Source organism: Callorhinus ursinus, unplaced genomic scaffold (genome assembly GCF_003265705.2).
Source record: "Callorhinus ursinus isolate GAN/ISIS: 27379988/994484 unplaced genomic scaffold, GSC_fseal_2.0 scaffold37, whole genome shotgun sequence".
Taxonomy (NCBI): Eukaryota; Metazoa; Chordata; class Mammalia; order Carnivora; family Otariidae; genus Callorhinus; species Callorhinus ursinus.
In genome coordinates this window covers 14,123,497-14,144,088 of record NW_027397099.1, presented here as the reverse complement: position 1 = coordinate 14,144,088, position 20,592 = coordinate 14,123,497, and the positions used below count along the sequence as shown (strand labels likewise).

General features: G+C 38.0%; 1 protein-coding gene, 1 non-coding gene and 1 pseudogene across 7 annotated transcripts in view; all 3 read right to left on the bottom strand.

Annotated features, from left to right (window-relative positions):
• The window catches only part of CNOT1 (CCR4-NOT transcription complex subunit 1), a 115,331-nt gene that overhangs the window by 31,247 nt on the left and 63,492 nt on the right, over positions 1–20,592 (bottom strand). For 2 of the 6 annotated variants that reach the window (XM_025889133.2, XM_025889136.2), the window contains exons 15-22: positions 20,280–20,402; positions 19,952–20,103; positions 7,587–7,737; positions 6,189–6,390; positions 4,413–4,559; positions 3,150–3,274; positions 2,440–2,726; positions 944–1,022 (exon numbers count right to left, since the gene is read on the bottom strand). In XM_025889133.2, coding sequence (XP_025744918.1) covers positions 944–1,022; positions 2,440–2,726; positions 3,150–3,274; positions 4,413–4,559; positions 6,189–6,390; positions 7,587–7,737; positions 19,952–20,103; positions 20,280–20,402 — 1,266 coding nt within the window. The remainder of the gene's footprint in view (positions 1–943; positions 1,023–2,439; positions 2,727–3,149; positions 3,275–4,412; positions 4,560–6,188; positions 6,391–7,586; positions 7,738–19,951; positions 20,104–20,279; positions 20,403–20,592) is intronic. The other 4 variants (XM_025889135.2, XM_025889236.2, XM_025889232.2 and 1 more) reach the window with 2 other exon arrangements.
• On the bottom strand, positions 7,156–7,291 carry LOC112837157 (small nucleolar RNA SNORA50). Its single transcript, XR_003211640.1, has one exon. It is a non-coding gene; the product is annotated as a small nucleolar RNA SNORA50 (small nucleolar RNA).
• LOC112837128 (large ribosomal subunit protein uL18-like) lies at positions 14,419–16,338 on the bottom strand (annotated as a pseudogene).

The following is a 20,592-nucleotide window of genomic DNA, read 5'->3' as shown; positions in this document are numbered from 1 at the left end:
AAGTAATCTACACCCATCATGGAGCTTGAACTCACAAATTAGGCAGTTTTTTTTTTTTTTTTAAGATTTTATTTATTTGACAGAGACACAGCAAGAGAGGGAACACAAGCAGGGGGAGTGGGAGAGGGAGCAGCAGGCTTCCCGCCGAGCAGGGAGCCCGATGTGGGGCTCAATCCCAGGACCCTGGGATCATGACCTGAGCCAAAGGCAGACGCTTAATGACTGAGCCACCCAGGCGCACCCCCCGCTTTTTTTTAATTAAGATTTTACTTATTTGAGAGAGCACGCATGAGTGGTGAGAGGCAGAGGGGGAGAGAAAAAGAATCCAAAGCAGACTCCACAATAAGCACAGAGCTCAATCCTGAGATAATGATGTGAGCTGAAACCAAGAATCCAACGCATAACTGACTGAGACACCCAGGAATCCCATGCAAGAATTCTTAGTAATAGGGCGCCTGGGTGGCTCAGTCGTTAAGCGGCTGCCTTCGGCTCAGGTCATGATCCCAGGGTCGTGGGATCGAGCCCCACATCGGGCTCCTTGCTCAGCGGGAAGCCTGCTTCTCCCTCTCCCACTCCCCCTGCTTGTGTTCCTGCTCTCGCTATGTCTCTCTCTGTCAAATAAATAAATAAAATCTTTAAAAAAAAAAAAAAAAAAGAATTCTTAGTAATAGCAGAAAATGTCTATACTTCAACAGCAGTTATCAGGCTAAAATAACTGAATAAAGCCTTTCATTAAATGAAGCAAAAGCACTGCTTAGAAAAGATAATCCAAGAACGATTTTTTCATGACCTATTATTAAGCTGCAAATTAGCAACAAATAGTATGTATGCCTATATAATGCCAATCATTAAGAAATCTTAATGCCAGTCCCAGCAAATCCAAAATCAAATTAAAATAAGCTCTCCCACTACTAGACAGATTTTAGGTATTAAAGACACTTACCTCCTGTAAATGATGTGGAAATTGCATAAAGTGACTGATAGAAGCCAAGTGCTGACAATACTGGGGATAGTCCTTCAATCTGCCAACAGAAACACACATTCATTCATACATCACTCATGTAAGAACAAGCAGCACAATTAACAAATTTTCTTCCTAACACTAGTCTAAGCCATTTCCCCCATTCTACCTAGGAAACACCTTACTTGAAGAGAATGCCAAAGATAAGAGCACAGAAGTAGGGGAGAGAAATATCTATGAACTTCTTTTTACATCAGAAAACAGTATCTTCTGTTTTTTAAAGGTCCTATTTCAGTTAAAACCTGATTACAATGAGCCACTAAAATTGCTATCTGGAAACAATTTCAAATGTTCATTAACAGGTAAATGGAAAAACAATTCATAGTTAATCCATACAATGGAAAACTACTCAGCGGAAAAACAATTCATAGTTAATCCATACAATGGAAAACTACTCAGCGGAAAAACAATTCATAGTTAATCCATACAATGGAAAACTACTCAGCAATAAAAAGAACTACTGAAACATACAGTAATACAGATTAATTTCAAAAGCATCAGGCTAGGGGCGCCTGGGTGGCCCAGTCGTTAAGTGTCTGCCTTCGGCTCAGGTCACGATCCCAGGGTCCTGGGATCCAGCCCCGCATCAGGCTCCCTGCTCTGTGGGAAGCCTGCTTCTCCCTCTCCCACTCCCCCTGCTTGTGCTCCCTCTCTCGCTGCCTCTCTCTCTCTCTAATAAATGAATGAAATCTTTAAAAAAAAAAAAAAAAATCAGGTTAAACTGCAAAAAGTCAGACTCATAAATACTGTGTATGGTTCTGCCTAAAGAACAGTACAAAAAATGGCGAGAAATCAGATCAAGGATTACCAGGGGTCGAAGAAGGTCAAAGAAGTACAAAGGAGGGGAAACGAGAACTGCTTGGGAGTAATAGAAATGTTCAGTATCTTGATTGTGATAGTGGTGGTTATACAACTGTGCAAATTTTGCCAAAATTCAAAGAACTATAATCTAAAATGATGCCTTTCACTGTACCTAAAGTATACTTCAATAAACAACAAAAACACTGTATTTCAGTTTATACTTTTCCTACCACTTATTTGATAATTGTAATGAAATGCTTTCACTTCCTCCACTTCTACTTCACACAGTTGTTAAGATACATATAATGATGGGGCATGGCAAGAACTAGTTGATAAATGATGGTTATTTCTTCTTATATTAAAAAAGAGATGCTTCAGGGGCACCTGGGTGGCACAGTTGGTTAAGCATCTGACTCTTGGTTTTGGCTCAGGTCATGATCTCGAGGTGGTGAGATCAAGCCCCGCATCACGCTCTGCACTTAGTGTGGAATCGGCCTGAGATTCTCTTTCTCCCTCTCCCTCTGCCCCTCCTGCTCTTGCACGCCCACTCTTTCTCTAAAATAAATAAATCTTTAAAAAAGAGAGAGAACTGCTTCATACGAAACCTATTCACTCACCTATTTTTAAATCTATCTAGTGCAGCAATCCCAAAATAATACATTTTGGAACCAAAAGGCTTGCGTAAGGCTTCAAGAACATATCGCAGGGCCAGACCTAGGGCCATGTAAGTGACCAGTCCTTTTTCAATGATCCCACCAAACAGGCAGGCTGTTATATGTAACTCTTTATCAGGGTACTGGGGGAAAAACCGGTATTCTTCAAACAAGTTCCTCAGCATACAGTTAAAGACTTCTCGTTCCCTCTTTATGGTAGAATCTTTAAATCTCTGTAACATTTCTAATACCTAAAAAAGACAAAAAACACGCATAAAGGAAACTATTATGAAAAGCATTCCTTAAATATTCTTCAAAGAATTGTTAAAAAGAATATACTTTAAAAAATAAAATAAAATCTTTAAGGTGGGGGAAGGCTGGCTGGCTCAGTTAGAAGAGCACGTATCCCTTAATCTTGGGGTTGGGCATTTGAGCTCCACATTGGGTACAGATATTACTAAAAAGAACAGATACACTTTTAAAAAAATACAATCTTTAAAAAAAGAATTGTTAAACAAAATATTTAACAATACACTGAGCCTGAAACGAATGTTAAGATTTCAAAGGGTATACATACACATACCAGAACACTCTAAGATGAATTTCCAAAAACTTTGAAAGGAGATTTAAGATTTATGTAAACCATAAAGTATTAGAACATCTTAGACACTTACCTCATCAACAGACATAGTTGGATGTGGTGGGTGATTATATATTCTCTGAAAATAGCTGTTTGCTTCATCATCTATTTCTTTACTAAAGTGCTGATTTGCCTCTGGCCACACCTGAGACAAGTCCGCTGTTAGAAACAGAAAGGCAACCAGTGGGCATTTAAGCTCTTTCCCCAATCGCCCATTAAACACACAGAGAGCCAAAAAGAAAAATACCCTTTTAATTTTAACAGAAGAAATAAAGAAAATGAAGATTTAAGTGGCCAAAGACCAATATTCAAGTATTTTAGGTACATATAAAAGATTGTAACAAAACTACCTTACAACTATAGTTCTTAGTATTTTCTTCATCAGGCTTTATCAAACCATCAAAGTACACTACATTCAAATTCACAATGCACTTATCCTTAACACGACCTCCCTTGATGTTAACAAGTCTTTACCATGTTATAATAAAAATGACATCTAACATATCAGAATTATCAATGTATGTGCATGACACACTGATATAAACACAAAGCATGCTACAAAACGTTAACATTCAGACAAGCCTTTCACACTAACATTTTCAAGTGAATTGGTATACTTTCAAATCCTGTATAATGAATATTTGGTCTCAACAACAAGGGTATTTATAAGTAAACAATACCTATGTATTTACAAAGAGGACTTCTGACTTTGAGAATTAACTTACTAACGAGGTGAAATTTTAAAAACTGTTGTCCAAGTTACATCAGATATGTTATATGGTGATATTTATTACATATAAATCTATATATATCATAAAGCTTTAACCTTAAAATAAATTGCATTATAAACTGTCAGGCTGAACAGAAGTTTGAAATTCTCATGGCCGCTCCTGAATTGTTTAAAAATAAAAACCAAAACCAAAAACCACCACCAACACATTTTTAGGATAACTCTAAGATTTATATACATACATTTAACCTGCTAAAAGTCTCTTTTTACTGTATTTCTTATTTTTAGAGTAATGCCCCTAAAAGATGCTACCTCTTATTAACCATCATACTGTTCTAACAATCCAGATCAATGGTGGAGTGATAACTCAATTTTTTATTTCGGGAATCAAGTTTGTGAATAAATTCCCACTGACCTAGGAGGTACATCAACATATGGCCCTCCTAACAATATATTAAGGTAAGTCAATGTTTTTGTCCACAGAACTCTAGGGCAACAAACTGGAAATCTAAAAAGCTTTATGTGCATCAGTCACACTTCACAATCACAGACAACACTACCACTTACAAGGTTTCATCTTACTCTGCTGGAATGTAGGCTGGTTCAGTCCAGAGGTGCCCAGTTTCCTCTGTACAAAAGGATCGTTATTCACTGCAGGGAGTCCAAGAGCCCCAGTTCCTATACCAGTCAGGCTGCCTGTGCCAAGACCACCTACTAGAAAGAAGGCAGGCAGCCAGAAGTCTTATCATTACTCATATTCTTGACTTTACTTACATCAAAGATATAGGTTATTTAAAAAGACAGTGTGTTTGTCAATTCCCTACAACAGTATCTATTTAATTTTATAGAGAATCTAAACTAATAGAAGTAGATAAAAATGGACAACATGGGGTGCCGGGGTGGCTCAGTTGGTTAAATGCCTATCTTCTGCTCAGGTCATGGGGTCCTGGGATTGAGCCCTGTATCAGGCTCCCTGCTCAGCGGGGAGTCTGCTTCTCCCTCTCCCACTGCCCCCACGACTGCTTGTGCGTGCACACATGCTCACTCTCTCAAATAAGTAAAAAATCTTATTAAAAAAAATGGACAACACCAAAATGTCTTCAACATTTAGAATTATTCACGTATTTATATTCTTAATAACACTAATATGCAAATCTTTAACATTCTACATTCTCATAGGTGGTATGATATGTAAGGTATTCAAAATAAGAGGAACTGGGTTTTTTTTTTTTAAGATTTTATTTATTTGACATAGACACAGTGAGAGAGGGAACACAAGCAGGGGGAGTGGGAGAGGGAGAAGCATGCTTCCCGCTAAGCAGGAAGCCCAATGCCGGGTGAGGAATACTCGCTTAACGACTGAGCCACCCAGGCGCCCCAGAGTTGGTTTGCTTTTATCGCTGATTAAAAACTAAAGAATTTCAGGGCGCCTGGGTGGCTCAGTTGGTTAAGCAACTGCCTTCGGCTCAGGTCATGATCCTGGAGTTCTGGGATCGAGTCCCGCATCGGGCTCCCTGCTCAGCAGGGAGTCTGCTTCTCCCTCTGACCCTCTTCCCTCTCGTGCTCTCTGGCTCTCATTCTTTCTCTCTCAAATAAATAAATAAAATCTTTAAAAAAAAAAAAAAACTAAAATTTCACACTATCAGTTGGCAATGAGCCAGGACTTGCTTATTCCTCTTAATTCTAGCAAACGGAATTTATAATAGAACTTTGCTAAGAAGGCCTTATGAAGGAAGTTAATTTTGACTTAAATAAATCAAGCAAGGCTAGAGCCATATATCAGCACTGTTAATTAGGTTACAGAGTCATTACACTTTCAGTCCTTAAATTTTTGTACATTAAAACTTATACCCTGAAGATAACAGATGCAGATAGCTTAGGAGAAACAAATGGGTAAAAGAGAGGGGAAAAAATGTAACCTTTACTTCAATATGAAGTTCAAAGCCAAAATATTTGAAATAACTAAAAAAGTTTTAGGGATTTACTATCATTTTCAAGGTAGGTGAGGTACAATGAAGCAGGACATATACTAAAGCTGATATGTGAAATATTTCCTACCTTTATTATTTACTGAATGATTCATAAAGCTGTGAATTCTTTATCTAAACCTCTATCTTTCAGAATGTGATTAACACACTTGTTACTGTTTATACTAGCATTTGGTAATACGGAATCCTTATAATCTGAATCAATATTTTATCCTCCCAGCTTTGATGATTGAAACAACTTTACAATTTAAACAGCTTTCATTATCACAGTGACTCCAAACACCTTACCCCACACTATAGCACAATGAGATTTACAAATAATCTGCACTCTCATCCACCACTGCCCCCCCCTTACCTGGAAGCTGTGATGAAAGTCCTCCAATACCACTGAATGCAGTTGTCTGATTTGGGGTTGAAAGGGGTGGAAATGCTTTTGCTGGTGACTGAGGGGTACTGAATGCAGAACCCAAATTTGGAGGAAAACCCTGCATACTCTGGGTGTGAGGGGCAGCTGAACCACCTATACTAAGAGATGCCATTCCAGCAAGAGGGTCAATCTAAAGAAAAACATTATAAAGATGTATTAAACATACTTCAAGAACATACAGACACATGACACAGGTAAAGAAATCTTTAGCTCTTCATATGCTTAATAAACTGCAAAACCCCGAGCAATCATCATGATACCTAAATCCTCAAATCAACTGTGCTACTCATTTTTTTTTTACTATTCTCGGAGTAGGTTTCAAGAGTTAGCCTCTGCCAAAGTACCAGAGCCATAATATGAGGGATACAAAACTTCAAGAATAACATTTAAGGTGAATCGCCCTGCAACCACAGCACTAAGCACTTAGTAGTGACACAGGACAGTTGTTAAATTAGGTCTTCAAAATTTCCAATAAGCCCCTTTACAACAGAAGGAATCTCTCAAACTACGTTCTTTAGCTTTCAACACAAAAGCTTAGGAATTAGAAATAAATCTTCCAGTCAAAACAAATAAATCTACTTAAAATGTGAAGATCTTGAGGGTTGGAGGAGATCAGCTCTAATTTAAAACAAAAAACAAGGTATGCTATTCACCAAAAGATCTTTTTTAAAATATCTAATAACTGCACTTTCAAGCTTCTTAGTTTGTGGCATTATTTCAGACCTTCAAGACACAGAAAATGCTACACAAAATGCCTTTTATAAAGTGGCCCCCGAAGAATCACTAAACATTCTTTTCTTAAACCCCAATCTGCCAATCAATGCAGATGAAAACAGAAGCGGAATATGTTGCTCCCAGAGAGAAGGGGGGTGTGGTTGGTGTCAGGGAGTAACTTAAATGTACCTTGTTTTTAAAAGAGCAGTTCAGTTGAGAGCTGAAGAGCCCCAGTTATAACAAGTCCTTATGCTCTAGCACTGTTGCTTGGCCCGTGAAGCTACAAACAAGACACATCAGGTTCAAAGGCAGTGCTTATTTCTCAAGTTATTCTTATTTTAAAAAGAAGCCCTTATCATTTACCTAAATAAGTTGTTTTGTATCTTTCCTCTCAGAGTCACGTTCTATTTAATGATTAAAGTCTATCCTCAACTATAATGCCTATTTATGGATCTCCTTTAAAATGTAGTAGTGGATACTAGACATGCAGGTTATCTATAAGGTGACAGATTTAGACAAATTTTCCTTTGAGAGATTACTAATGATGTAGAAGTTTATTCTATTCCAAGTCTATGAACAAACACAGATGTACCGGTTGTAGTATTAATTTACCTGAACAGGAGAAATGGCATCTAAGCTGCTAGCACTAGGAGGGCGTCCTTTTGGCATAACTCCAGGTGGTGGCTGTCTGGCCTTGTTCATAACATTACTGCAATTGGCTACCATGGTGAGGATGGTTTCTGATAACTCCTGAGAAACACTCCTAAAGACAGAAAAAAAATGAAAAATATCACTTGCTGTTACTCAGAACACCTAAAGAAACAAACCTGATTTTCTTTTTCTTGTTTTTTAAGTAGGCTCCATGACCAACATGGAGCCCAATGTGGGGCTTGAACTCACGACCCTGAGATTAAGACCTGAACTGAGATCAAGAGTCAGATGCTTAACCAACTGAGCCACCCAGGTACCCCCAAACCTGATTTTCTAATAAACAAAACCTGCTAGGGGCACCTGGGTGGCTCAGTTGGTTAAGCATCTGCCTTCGGCTCAGGTCATGATCTCATGGTCCTGGGATCGAGCCCCGCATCGGGCTCCCTGCCTCAGCGGGGAGCCTGCTTCTCCCTCTGCCTCTACCTTCTGCTTGTGCTCGCTCTCTGTCAAAAATAAATTTAAAAAAATTAAAAAGAAAAGAAAACCTGCTAGAACATATGGCTAAATTTCCAGCATACCCCATGTCTTTGCATCCATCACTAAACAGGAGAATTTTCTGAACACTGGCTCTCTTTTGGTTGGAGATATCTAATCTATACCCCTGAAACTAAACCTTGTGTATGGTACAACAAATATATTTTACAACACTCCAAGAAACATTACATATCCTCAACCACTTTGTCAAAAATTATGCCCAAACCTAGACATATCAAAGCAAACAGATAAGAAAACTTAATACTAGTTTCTCATAAAGACAAAACATTTATTTAAGTACAGGTAAAAAATACCATACACATGTAGTCACTACACTTTACAAGCACTTGAAGAACTGACTTCTACAATGTCAAGTAGGATAAATGTTTATTTAATGAAAAACCCACCTTCCTATCTTAAGGTGTTACTGCCTCCTAAAACTGTAGAAACGGCACTCCTGAACTCTACACAAACTTGATACCATCTTAAATCTTTCCTCCTAAATTCAGAAATCTTACTACTGGCATCAAGAAGTAAAAGTAGTCACTCAGAGAAGACGATTATTTCACGTGTGGAAAAAAAAGATAAAACTGTACATTAAAACACTACAGACAATCTACAAAATTCTTGCTTATGCCAATATAAAAGACACAGTGGCTCCAATACAGATTACGACTTTAAATGAACAATGAGTTGGGGGCGCCCGGGTGGCTCAGTTGGTTAGGCGACTGCCTTTGGCTCAGGTCATGATACTGGAGTCCCGGGATCGAGTCCCATATCGGGCTCCCTGCTCAGCAGGGAGTCTGCTTCTCCCTCTGACCCTCTTCCCTCTTGTGCTCTCTGTCTCTCATTCTCTCTCTCTCAAATAAATAAATAAAATCTTTTAAAATAAATAAATAAATAAATGAACAATGAGTTGTTTTTTTCATCCATTAAAGAAAGCAAGGAAGAAAAAAATTATTAACAGATCATGGAAAAGAAGAGGGGGATGTCAAGTACTAAAAGTGTGAGTCTACTTATTTACTTAGTAATAAGAATCAAAACTTAATTTCCAAAAGATGCTGCAAAGACATTTCAAATAGAAAAGACATGACTAACTCTCCCTAGCCTCTATGTATGTAGGTTCAAAATACCATACCTACTCCCCTGCAATTAAAAAAGTGGACATACCACTTTCATCTTTAAGATTAGCAAATACTCCATTAGCAAGGCTATGGGGAAGACATCTTCACTGCTGGTGGTTACACAGAATGGAAAACTTCCTATGGAGGGAAATTTTCCAGTACCTAATAAAAGAACAAATGCATTTCCCTTTAATCAAATACTTCTACTTCTAATGGTCCAAATATATACTGGCAAAGATGATGGATACAAAACACTTATTTACTGCAACACTATTTATGATACATAGAAAAAATAATCAGAATGTCCACCAACAGGAAACTGGTTTACTAAAGCACAAGCATCTATTCAATGAAGTACTACGCAGCATTTACAAGAAATAAGGAAGCTCTTTGATTCTATGGAGTGAACTCTAGGATATATGATCAAATGAAAGCATTTTGCAATAGAGTATATAATATACTCCCTTTTCTACAGTAAAGAGGAAAAATACAAATACTTTTTTTAAATGCAAAGATAACCCCAAAATATAAAAGAAAATGGTTACCATAGAAGACAAGAACAAGGTGGGGTAAGAGCCACAAAAAACCCTTTTAATTAAAAAAGAAATCATTCCAAAGACACCTAGGCCCTGGGTTAATGGCTTCCACTAGTAAATAATCATCATTATGTTGCACTGAATACAAAATACCTTCAATTCTAAGACACATTATTTTATGTATTACACAAAAAGGAAATAACTCAGCTAATTATAACCATTGAGATGTCACTAACGATATGACTCCTTTCAGATGTTAAAACATTAAACGGTGGCTATCTTAGATTGATAAACTATGGTTAATTAAAACAGTCCTTACTATTTGAAAAAACTTTCTTATGTTTGACACAATTTCAAACTTAGAGGCCAGAATATTAGGAACTCCCATTAGTTACATTTTGCCCAATTTGTTTAGCCATTCTTTCTGTACTCTCCTCCAAAGAGTATCCATGAGGATGCTATCTTTTGTCCCTAAATATTTCACTACCTTTTTCCTAAAAACAAGGGCATTTTCTTATATTACCATGTAGAATAATAAGTATCAGGAAGTTTAACACAAATAAAATAGGCCATATTCAAATTACATCAATTATTCCCACAATGTACTCACTGGTATTTTTTCCCTGCGTCATGATCCAATCCACTGCATTGAGTTGTCACCTCTTTAGCTTTATTTTTTAAGATTTTATTTATTTATTTACTTGAGAGAGGGAGAGAGAGGGAGAGAGAGAGAGAGAGAGAGAGAGAGAGAGAAACAGCATGAGAGGGGAGAGTGTCAGAGGGAGAAGCAGGCTCCCCGCTGAGCCGGGAGCCCGACGTGGGACTCGATCCCGGGACTCCAGGATCATGACCTGAGCCGAAGGCAGTCGCTTAACCAACTGAGCCACCCAGGTGCCCCTCTTTAGCTTCTTTAAACCAGAGAAATTCATCAGCTCTTATTTGTCTTTCTTGAACTTGATTTTTTAAAATAGGTATTTTATACAGTATCCTTTGATCTGAGTTTGTCTGATACCTTAGATTTTAGATACATTTGTTGCAGGACTACTACGTAAGTTACATTATATTCTTCTCAGTGCATTTTATTTTTTATTTTTATTACTGTTTTAAGTAATCTCTACACCCAATGTGGGGCTTAAGCTCACAACACCCCAAGAACAAGAGTCACATGCTCTTCTGACTGAGCCAGCTAGATGCCCCTTCAGTGTGTTTTATTAGGAGGCATATGATTTAGATAGCTGGTGATCACTTTTGATCAATAAATTAATGTGACATATGCCAGGCTTCTCCACTGAAATGTTACTACTTTCCCCCTTTGTTATTGTACAGTAGTTTGTGGGGAGACAGTCTGAAATTAGGTGACTGTCCTGCTCCTCAAACATTCTCTCACAACTTTTAACATCCACTAAAGTTTATAACTCCATCATAATTATTTCTGTATTAATTAAGTGGAAGAACTTTCCTTCTTTGGCATTTTACATGCATTATTTCATTAAATTCTTCAAGAAGATAGGTTCTTCTAATACATCAACAAAAGAAATTGGAACCTAGGGGCGCCTGGGTGGCTCAGTTGGTTAAGCGACTGCCTTTGGCTTAGGTCATGATCCCAGTGTCCTGGGATCGAACCGCATCGGGCTCCCTGCTGGGCAGGGGGTCTGCTTCTCCCTCTCCCTCTCCCTCTGCCACTCCCACCACTTGTGCTCTCCGTCAAATAAATAAAATCAAAAGAAAAAAGAGAAGAGAAGAGAAAGAAGAAAGAAAGGAAGGAAGGAAGGAAGGAAGGAAGGAAGGAAGGAAGGAAGGAAGGAAGGAAGAAAAAGAAATTGGAACCTAGAGTTGGGTAAACTACTTCCTTACACATAAACACAAAACATTTTATCCAATTTCAATATGCCCTTAAATTTCCAGTATTTAATTCCAGGTGGATTACAATATACAAATGTGAAAGACAACACTCATAAACTTTAAATTTTAGAACATTAAGAACTTACAGAGCAGGGTTTCTCAACTGTTGCACTATCAGCACTAGGGACTGGATAATTCTTTGTTCTGGTAGGCTCTACTGTAGACTGTAAAATGTCTAACAGCAATCCTGGCCTTTACCTGCTAGATGCCAATAGCACACTTCTCTCTACTTGTAACAGTCAATAACAGTATCAACTGCCTCTGAGGGAGCAAAATATTCCCTGGTTGAGACACCCAGTTACAGGGATATGTGTGTATACATTTTTTAAAAAGCACAGAAAAGCCAAATAAAATTCAAGATCTACATGGGAAAGGTTAAGAAACAGGATTGGAGAGGAAGACAAAGTTAGCTCCAAAAATGTTATGGTTTAAGTTACACAGCAGACTCACAGGTGTTTATTATGCTTCAGAACTTACAGAAAAAAAATACACAGTACATAAGCAAATGGTGGAGTAAAAAGACCTCCAAATATTCTCTCCTCCATAAAAGCAACTAGAAAAGTGACAAAAATTATCAGAATCAACTATATCAGAACTCTGAAGACAAAAAGGCTTATAACAATCCAGAGGGTTTTTGTTTTTTTTTTAAAACAATCCAGAGTTTTTATTCCAGAAAGACTGGATCTTGGTAATAAAAGCAAGCTTTCTGGCATCTCAATTTGCTTTACTCCCATGCACCCTCTCCAGCTGGACAGCAACCTTGACAACTAATAGCCCACAATCAGAGAGAAAACCAGCAGCCTGACAGCCACAGGACAGGGCTCAGAACTGGCTGGAGACATCTTCAAAGCCTCAGTCTTAGAGAGCTGCCATTATTTCAAGAGAGGTTCCCTGTGAGACCACAACAGCAAGATTATCTCTATCTGACCTAAGAGCTGGCCAAGCACAAACAGCCTTTTCCTCATGAGGTATTTGTTACATACATTTAAAGGTAATTGTTTTAATTTTCTGGCTTCCTGAGGTGAAGATAATAGTTTGAGCAAACAATAGGTTAACCAAAAAGCTTAAAACGAACATTTGGGGAATAAGATTCCCATGGGTGAAACTGAGAACTCTCATTTTCCCAGGGAATCAAGCAGTCCTCGGACATGTGTAGAGCACTGCCAATACATGAATCTGCGGTATTCCCAAAAAAAGACTTGAAAAGGACCAAGCTCTCACCTCAAGCTGACATTCAGGCTAACGTGAAGGAAGTGAAGGCTAACAAGGAGTTGTCAAGTGATTGGCTTAGTGTTAAGATGTGCCCCAATATGCACACAAAACCACAGGATTAAGAGTTAACTTAACCGATCCTGGCATTTAAGAAAATCACCCAAGTCTTAGCTGACCACAAGGCTACCCAAACATAGATGTCAGTGGCCTAACGGGACAAAAAAGAATACAGACACTACAGAAATAGTTCTGCACAGTCTCTAAACAAGAAAAAAAGCAACAAAACAAAAAAATCAAGGTGATGGGGGGGAGAACCTGATTTCAAGAACTGCCGCATTATTTAAACTTACCAGTTTTCAACCACAAATTACAAGACATAACAAAAAACACAATAAAGCATGGCCTGCGCACAGCAATAAAATGGTATCAACAGAAACTGTCCTGAGAAAAAGAGATGCTGGACTTCGTAGACAAAGACTTTAAATCAGCTATATCAGCTACATTCCGAAAACTGAAGTAAAGCATGTTAAAAAAAAAAAAACAAGAAAAACTTTAAAAAGATGCCCCTCAAGGGGCAGCTGGTTGGCTCAGTTGGTGGATCATACAACACCTGATCGCAGGGTTTTGAGTTTTAGCCCCCCATTGGTGTAGACATTGCTTAAAAATTAAAATGCTACATGGGGAGACGGGGACCTGGGTGGCTCAGTCAGATGGGCATCTAACTCTTACTTTCGGCTCAGGTCATGATCTTGGGTTGTGGGACTGACCCCTACACATGGGGCTCGACACGGAATCTGCTCGGGAGTCTCTCTCCCTATCCTTCTGCCCCTTCCCCAACTTGAACACACACACTCACTCTCTCTGAAATAAATAAATCTTTAAAAAAAAAAAAAAGTTCCTCAAGATAGAGCATGTCAATAGAAATTATTATTTCTTGGGGCATCTGGCTCAGTTGGAAGAATGTGCAACTCTTGATCTCAGGGTCATGGGTTTGAGCCTTACAATGTGTATAGAAATTGCTTAAGTAAGTAAAATTTTTAAAAAAGAATTCTTTCTTTTAAAGTTGAAAAATGTAATAACTGGGGTGCCTAGGTGACTCAGCTAGTTAAGCGTCTGCCTTTGGCTCAGGTCATGATCCCAGGGTCCTGGGACCGAGCCCCAAATCGTGCTCCCTGCTCAGCAGCGGGGTCCCCCTCTCCCTCTGCTCTTCTCTTCCCCTCCAAATAAATAAAATCTTTAATAAAAAAGAAAGAAAAGAGAAAAGGAAAGGAAGGAAGGAAAAGAAAAGAAAAATGTAATAACTGACAATTTCACTACAGGTTCCCAAGAACAGATTCATGGAGGTAAAAAAGAACCCATGAACTTGAAAATAGCTACGATTATCCAGCCTATAAAATTGAAAGAAAAAAACTCAGAGACAGGTGGAACACTAGCAAATGTACCAACATATATATATAATGGGAGTCCCAGAGGGAGAGATGAGATGGAAAGGGGGCAAAAAGAGTATTTGTGGAAGTAACAGCTGAAAACTTCCTGAATGTGATGAAAACCATTAATCTACACTCCTAAGAAGCTGAACAAACTCCAAGTAATATAAACACAAAAAAAGTCCAAACCTAGAAACAACATAATCAAACTGTTGAAAGAAAAAAAGACAATGAGAGCAGCTTAATGGCAAGGAGGCAACTTAATGCATACAAGGGAGCCTCAAAAAAAAAGGCCCTGGAATGGCATATTCAAAGAACTGAAGGAAAAGGACTGTCAATAAAGAATCCTATATTATAGAAACTATCCTCCAAATACAAAGGAGAAAGTAAGACAGTCCTAGTTAAACCAAAACTAAGGGAATTCATTCTTAAAAGACCCACCCTAACAAGAAATAAAGGGAATCCTTTAAGCTGAAATGAAAGGACACTGCATAATACCCTGAGTTCATACGAAACAAGAGCACCAGAAAAGTGAGAGAGATATATATAAAACACGGTATGTGTTTTGTTCTTGTTATTTCTATCTTTTTATCTCCTCCTTGATCTTTCTCTCTTCTTTTGGCTTGATGAATAAGTTTATTATTGTCTTTAGCCGAAAAATCTTCATAGAAATTATGGTTTGGTTTATTAACTCTCAGTGGCTCGCTCCTAAGCTCTACAAAAGCTTGTGTTCTTTTGAGCTACCTCATCTTTCTTCAGGGCAAGAGACATTTTGGGACAGTTCCACCTTTCTTTGTAACTTCTTTCTTAGGTTTCTTCTCATAGACTGGATTCTCTCGTACAGCAGCATGAGAGTTCTTACATACCTCCTCTACCATGTTTAGAGTTACTTTGTTCCTTATGTATTGAGAGAATTTTCTTTTCTTTACTTTTTTAAGTAATCTCCACACCCAATGTGGGGCTTGAAATTATAGCCCCGAGGGCGCCTAAGTGGCTCAGATGGTTAAGCATCTGCCTTCGGCTCAGGTCATGATCCCAGAGTCCGGGGATCAAGTCCCACATCAGGCTCCCTGCTCCTTGGGAGCCTGCTTCTCCCTCTGCCTCTCTCTCTCTCATGAATAAATAAAATCTTAAAAAAAGAAAGAAAGAAATTATAGCTCCGAGATCAAGAGTCACATGCTCCACTGACTGAGCCAGCCAGGCAACCTGAGAATTGTTTCATGTAATTATCTTCATCTTCTTCCATTTGGTAATGCATATAATCTGCAACGTCATGATGTGCTTCTGCATTGAATCCCTTGCTTTCCAAATCATAACCAGGGAATCGTTTGGTACTATGACGGACAGACAAGCTTCCATCCACAGATCCCTTGAGGGCCACAAAAACTTTATTTCCAGTAGCAGCTCTGGACAGCTTTGCATCCAAATAGCAGGTGAAGACACCAGGTTGACCATCAAATGCTTTCCACATTGTATTCATCTCCAGTCACCTCCACCTGGCCTTCACAGATCTTGAAGTCTGCAGGCCAGCAGCAGGCCAGTACAATATGCTGTAGCGTAATTTGTCAGGTCCGCCTTCACACTATACTTTCGGAGTTCATGAGCATAAGCTGCAAAAACGGTTATCTTCCTCTATGCTGGCATAAGCAATATGACAAATGATATCTCTGTTGGTTACTTAAACTATCATTCTATATTTGGATGTGTTGCTTATTTTTATCCTAAATTACCAAGCGTTTCTGAGCATAGTAATCAGTTTTACCCTCTCGTCTTCCAACTTTTACTTGGTATCTCTTGAAGCAAGCCTTACTCTTGATAATTTTAACAAACTCCATCCTGCAGAACAGAGACCAGCGTCCACAGCTCGCCAGAGACCTATCTCCTACTTGAGTTAAAGGACAATTACTACACAAGATAATAATTATACCTTTTTTGATGGGAACACTATGTAGAGAGGTGTAATCTAACAATAGCAGCCCAATGAGGAGAAAGGGAACTCAGCTATATGAGTAAATTTTTGCTTTCTATTGACATTCAGTTGTTATTAATCAGAATTAGGTTTTTTTAAGATAAATGTTAATTTTAAAGGTTAACTACAAAGGGAAAAAAATAAAAGCATATATACAAGGTAACAAGGGAATTAAGATGATATACTATAAGGTATCTATTTAACAGTAAAGGAGGCAGTAACAGAGGAATGAAAGAACAAAACAGACATAAAATATTTCAGAAAAATATGAGGTGACATGAATAAATTACCTTATCAGTAATCACATTAAATACATTAAATACTCCAATTAAAAGAGATGGTCAAATGGATTTAAAAAAAATAATCCAACTATATGTTGTCCAGAAGTGACTCACACTTTAGATTAAGACACCTATAACTCAAGTTACAGGTGTCTTAATCTAAAGATGAAAAAAGATACCATGCAAACAGTAACAAAAAGAGAACTACATTGGCTCTACTAACATCAGACAAAATGTAGCCATTAAGAAATTAACAGGAACTAAGAAAAGCATTTTATAATAAAAAGGCCAATCCTTCTTACAGGAAGACATATAATAATCATAAGGATACATACCTTTAAAAACAGAGCCCCCAAACACATGAAGGGAAAACTGAAGGGAGAAATAGACAACTCAAAAATAGTTGGAGGCTTCTATACCCTACTTTCCATAATTGATAGTCAGCAATACTATATTATACACTTCAAAGTCACTAAGAGACAAGATCTTAATTGTACCCACCAGAAAAAAAGAAATGTTACGTGATATGACAGAGGTGTTAGCTGACACTACCGTAATAACTGTATACGGTAATATATAAATGTACCAAATCAACACATACACAAACTGACACGTCAATTATACCTCAATTTTAAAAAAATAACGGATAGAACCACAGAGCAGTTAAACAAGGAATAGAAGACTTCAACACTATAAAACCACCTAATCCTAAAAAACCTATACAGAACACTGTACCCAACAGCAGACTATACACATCCTTCTCAAGGGCACATGGAAAATTCTCCAGGATAGATCACATTAGGCCATATGATAAGTCTCAATAAATTTCAAGAGATTATAAGATCATATAAAGTATGTTCTCCACTCACAACTGAATAAAAATCAGTTAACAAAAGAAAAACTACATAATTCCCAAATATGTAGAAATTAAATACAACATACTCTTATGGGTCAAAGGAAATTACAAAATACTTTCAGATGAAAACAAAAACACGTAATACCAAACTTAAAGCATTTCATGTGTGGAAATTCAAAGCCATAAACATCCCAATTAAACAAGAACAATCTCAAATAGAAAACCAAACTTTCCATCTTAGTAAGTTTTTAAAAATTCAAACTAAACTCAAAATAAGCTGAAATAAATGGAAAACAGAAAAACAATAAAGAAAAACAAAACCAAAAGTTGCTTCTTTGAAAAAGGTTAACAAGAGGGGCGCCTGGGTGGCTCAGTTGGTTAAGCGACTGCCTTCGGCTCAGGTCATGATCCTGGAGTCCCAGGATCGAGTCCCACGTCAGGCTCCCTGCTCAGCGGGGAGTCTGCTTCTCCCTCTGACCTTCTTCCCTCTCGTGCTCTCTATCTCTCATTCTCTCTCTCTCCCTCTCAAATAAATAAAATCTTAAAAAAAAAAAAAAAAAGGTTAACAAGATTAACATACATTTAGCCACAATGACAAGAAAGGGGTGGTGAGGGAGGAAGGGAGATTCAAATTACTAAAATCAGGAACTGAAAGAGGATTTTACTACCAACCTTAGAGAATTGAGAAAAATAAGGATATAGTATAAAGGAACAAAATGGGCAAATTCCTAGAAAAAACACAAACTACCAAAACTTGATTGAAAAGAAAAATAAAGAAAATCTGCCTAGGGATATCTGGCTGGCTCAGTCAGTGGAGTCATAGGACTCCTGATCTCAGGGTTAAAAGTTAGAATCCCATGGTGGGTGTACAGATCACTTAAAATTAAAAATCTCGGGGTGCCTGGGTGGCTCAGTTGGTTGAGCGTCTGCCTTCGGCTCAGGTCATGATCCCAGGGTCCTGGGATTGAGCCCCATGTTGGGCTCCTGGCTCAGCGGGGAGCCTGCTTCTCCCTCTCCCTCTGCCTCTCCCCCTGTTCATGCTCTCTGCTGTGTCTCAAATGAATTAAAAAAAAAAATCTTAAAAAAAGAAAATCTGCCTAGATCTGTAACAAGATACTGAATCTGTAATTAAAACCTGCCCACAAGAAAAAGCTCAGGACCAGATGGCACTGCTTATTAACTCTACGGAACGTTTTAAGAATTGACACCAATCTTTCTAATGAAAATTAGAAGAGGAAAGGGAAAGAACACTTATCAATTCACTGTATGAAGCCCTTATTACCCTGATAATCAAAACCAGACAAAAAGAACACAAGAACAATATCCCTTAGGAATGCAGACACAAAAATCCGCATAACGTAACTGCTTTCAGACTATTAAAGACGATATAAATACTAGCAAAATGAATTCAGTAACATATAAAAAGTAGTATACACAAAGACCAAGTGAATGCAAGATTTAACATCCGAATTTGACTTAATATACATAAACAAAATAAACAAAAACCACACGATCACCTCAAGTGATACACACAAAACATTTGACAAAATACTTTCATGATAAAATGTGCAACTAACTAGATTAAAGGTAAGGAAACCTCAACCTGAAGGGTATCTATGGAAACCCACAGCTAACACCACACTTACTGGTGAAACACTAGATACCTTTCTTCTAAATTCAAGAACAAAACAAGAACGTCTGCTCTGGCCATTTCTATTCAACATCAGACTGCAGGTTCACACTAGAGAAAATAAGCAAAAAAGGATGGGAAGGAAAAAATATAACTATTCACACATGACCTGACTTGTACAAAAAAACAATAAATGCAACAAAAGAAGCTTAAGACTTGTACACTGAAAAGGACAAAACATCACTGAAAGAAATTAAAGACCTAAATAGACCTTAATATTTTCAGACGGCAATATTCCCCACAATGATGTAAAGATTTAACGTAATTCCAGTAGGCTTCTTCACAACTTTGCAAGAAATCATCTGGGAATATAACCGACCCAGAACAGCCAAAACAATCTTGAAAAAGAAGGAAGCTGGAGGATTCATATTTCCTAATTTCAAAACTCACTGAGAAGCTACAGTATCAAGACAGTGTGGTCCTGGCAAGGATCAACATGTACAGATCAACACAACAGAACTAAGAATCCAGAAATAAAACTCACACATTATGGGCAACTCATTTTTCAGAAGACAATTCAAAAGAGAGAGACCGGTCTTCTCAACAAATGGTGTTGGGACAACTGAACATCCATATGCAAAACAATGAATCTGAACCTCACCTTACATCATATACAAAAAAAAAAATCAACTTAAATGGATCTAATATGTATTTTTAGTATTTTTGGATTTAAAAACCATTGGATTATCTAAGCTGCTGTCACTTTTAATCATTCAACCCCTCTTTCCCCAAACAATTTATTCAAATAATCCAAATCCAATACTAAATAGTCCTATTTAGGCATGCTCTTCTTACCCTGCACAAGCTTGTAAACAGGCCAACATTGTCGCCAGAGTTTCTGGAGGAAGTTGAGCACTTTTGGGCTGATCTTTCTCTGGAGCAAGTCCACCCAAAATCGAAGGGCACCGTCTCTTTAAAAAAGTCATACATGCCTGGATAAAAGGCTCCTGGAAAACAGTAAATCTTTCGGTTCATTTGAAATTGATCTTAACTGCTTTCAGACTTTAAAGACTATTAAAGACAATATAAAATCCACAAAATAATATCTTCATTGCCATTGTTTCTTTGGCTATTTTAGCCATCAAAATTTTAAAGCAGTAATAAATGGACAAATCCTGCTTACTCCATGCTCTCGAATTTTATCTGTGAGCCACTTGTCAAGTTTGAGGTATTCACGACGTGAAGCAAGTGCAGCAAGGTCAATAACAAAGGCAAATGGAGTACCATTTAGCAGCATTGACAAGGCCTAAAACAAAAGAATATCAGAAAGTCAGAGCGTCTGGGTGGCTCAGCCGGTTAAGCCTTCTGATTCTTGATTTTGGCTCAGGTCATGATCTCAGGGCTGTGAGATCAAGCCCCACAGCATGCTCCCCATTCAGCAGGGAGTCAGTCTACTTGAGATTCTGTCTATCCCTCTCCCGCTACCCCATCCTGCC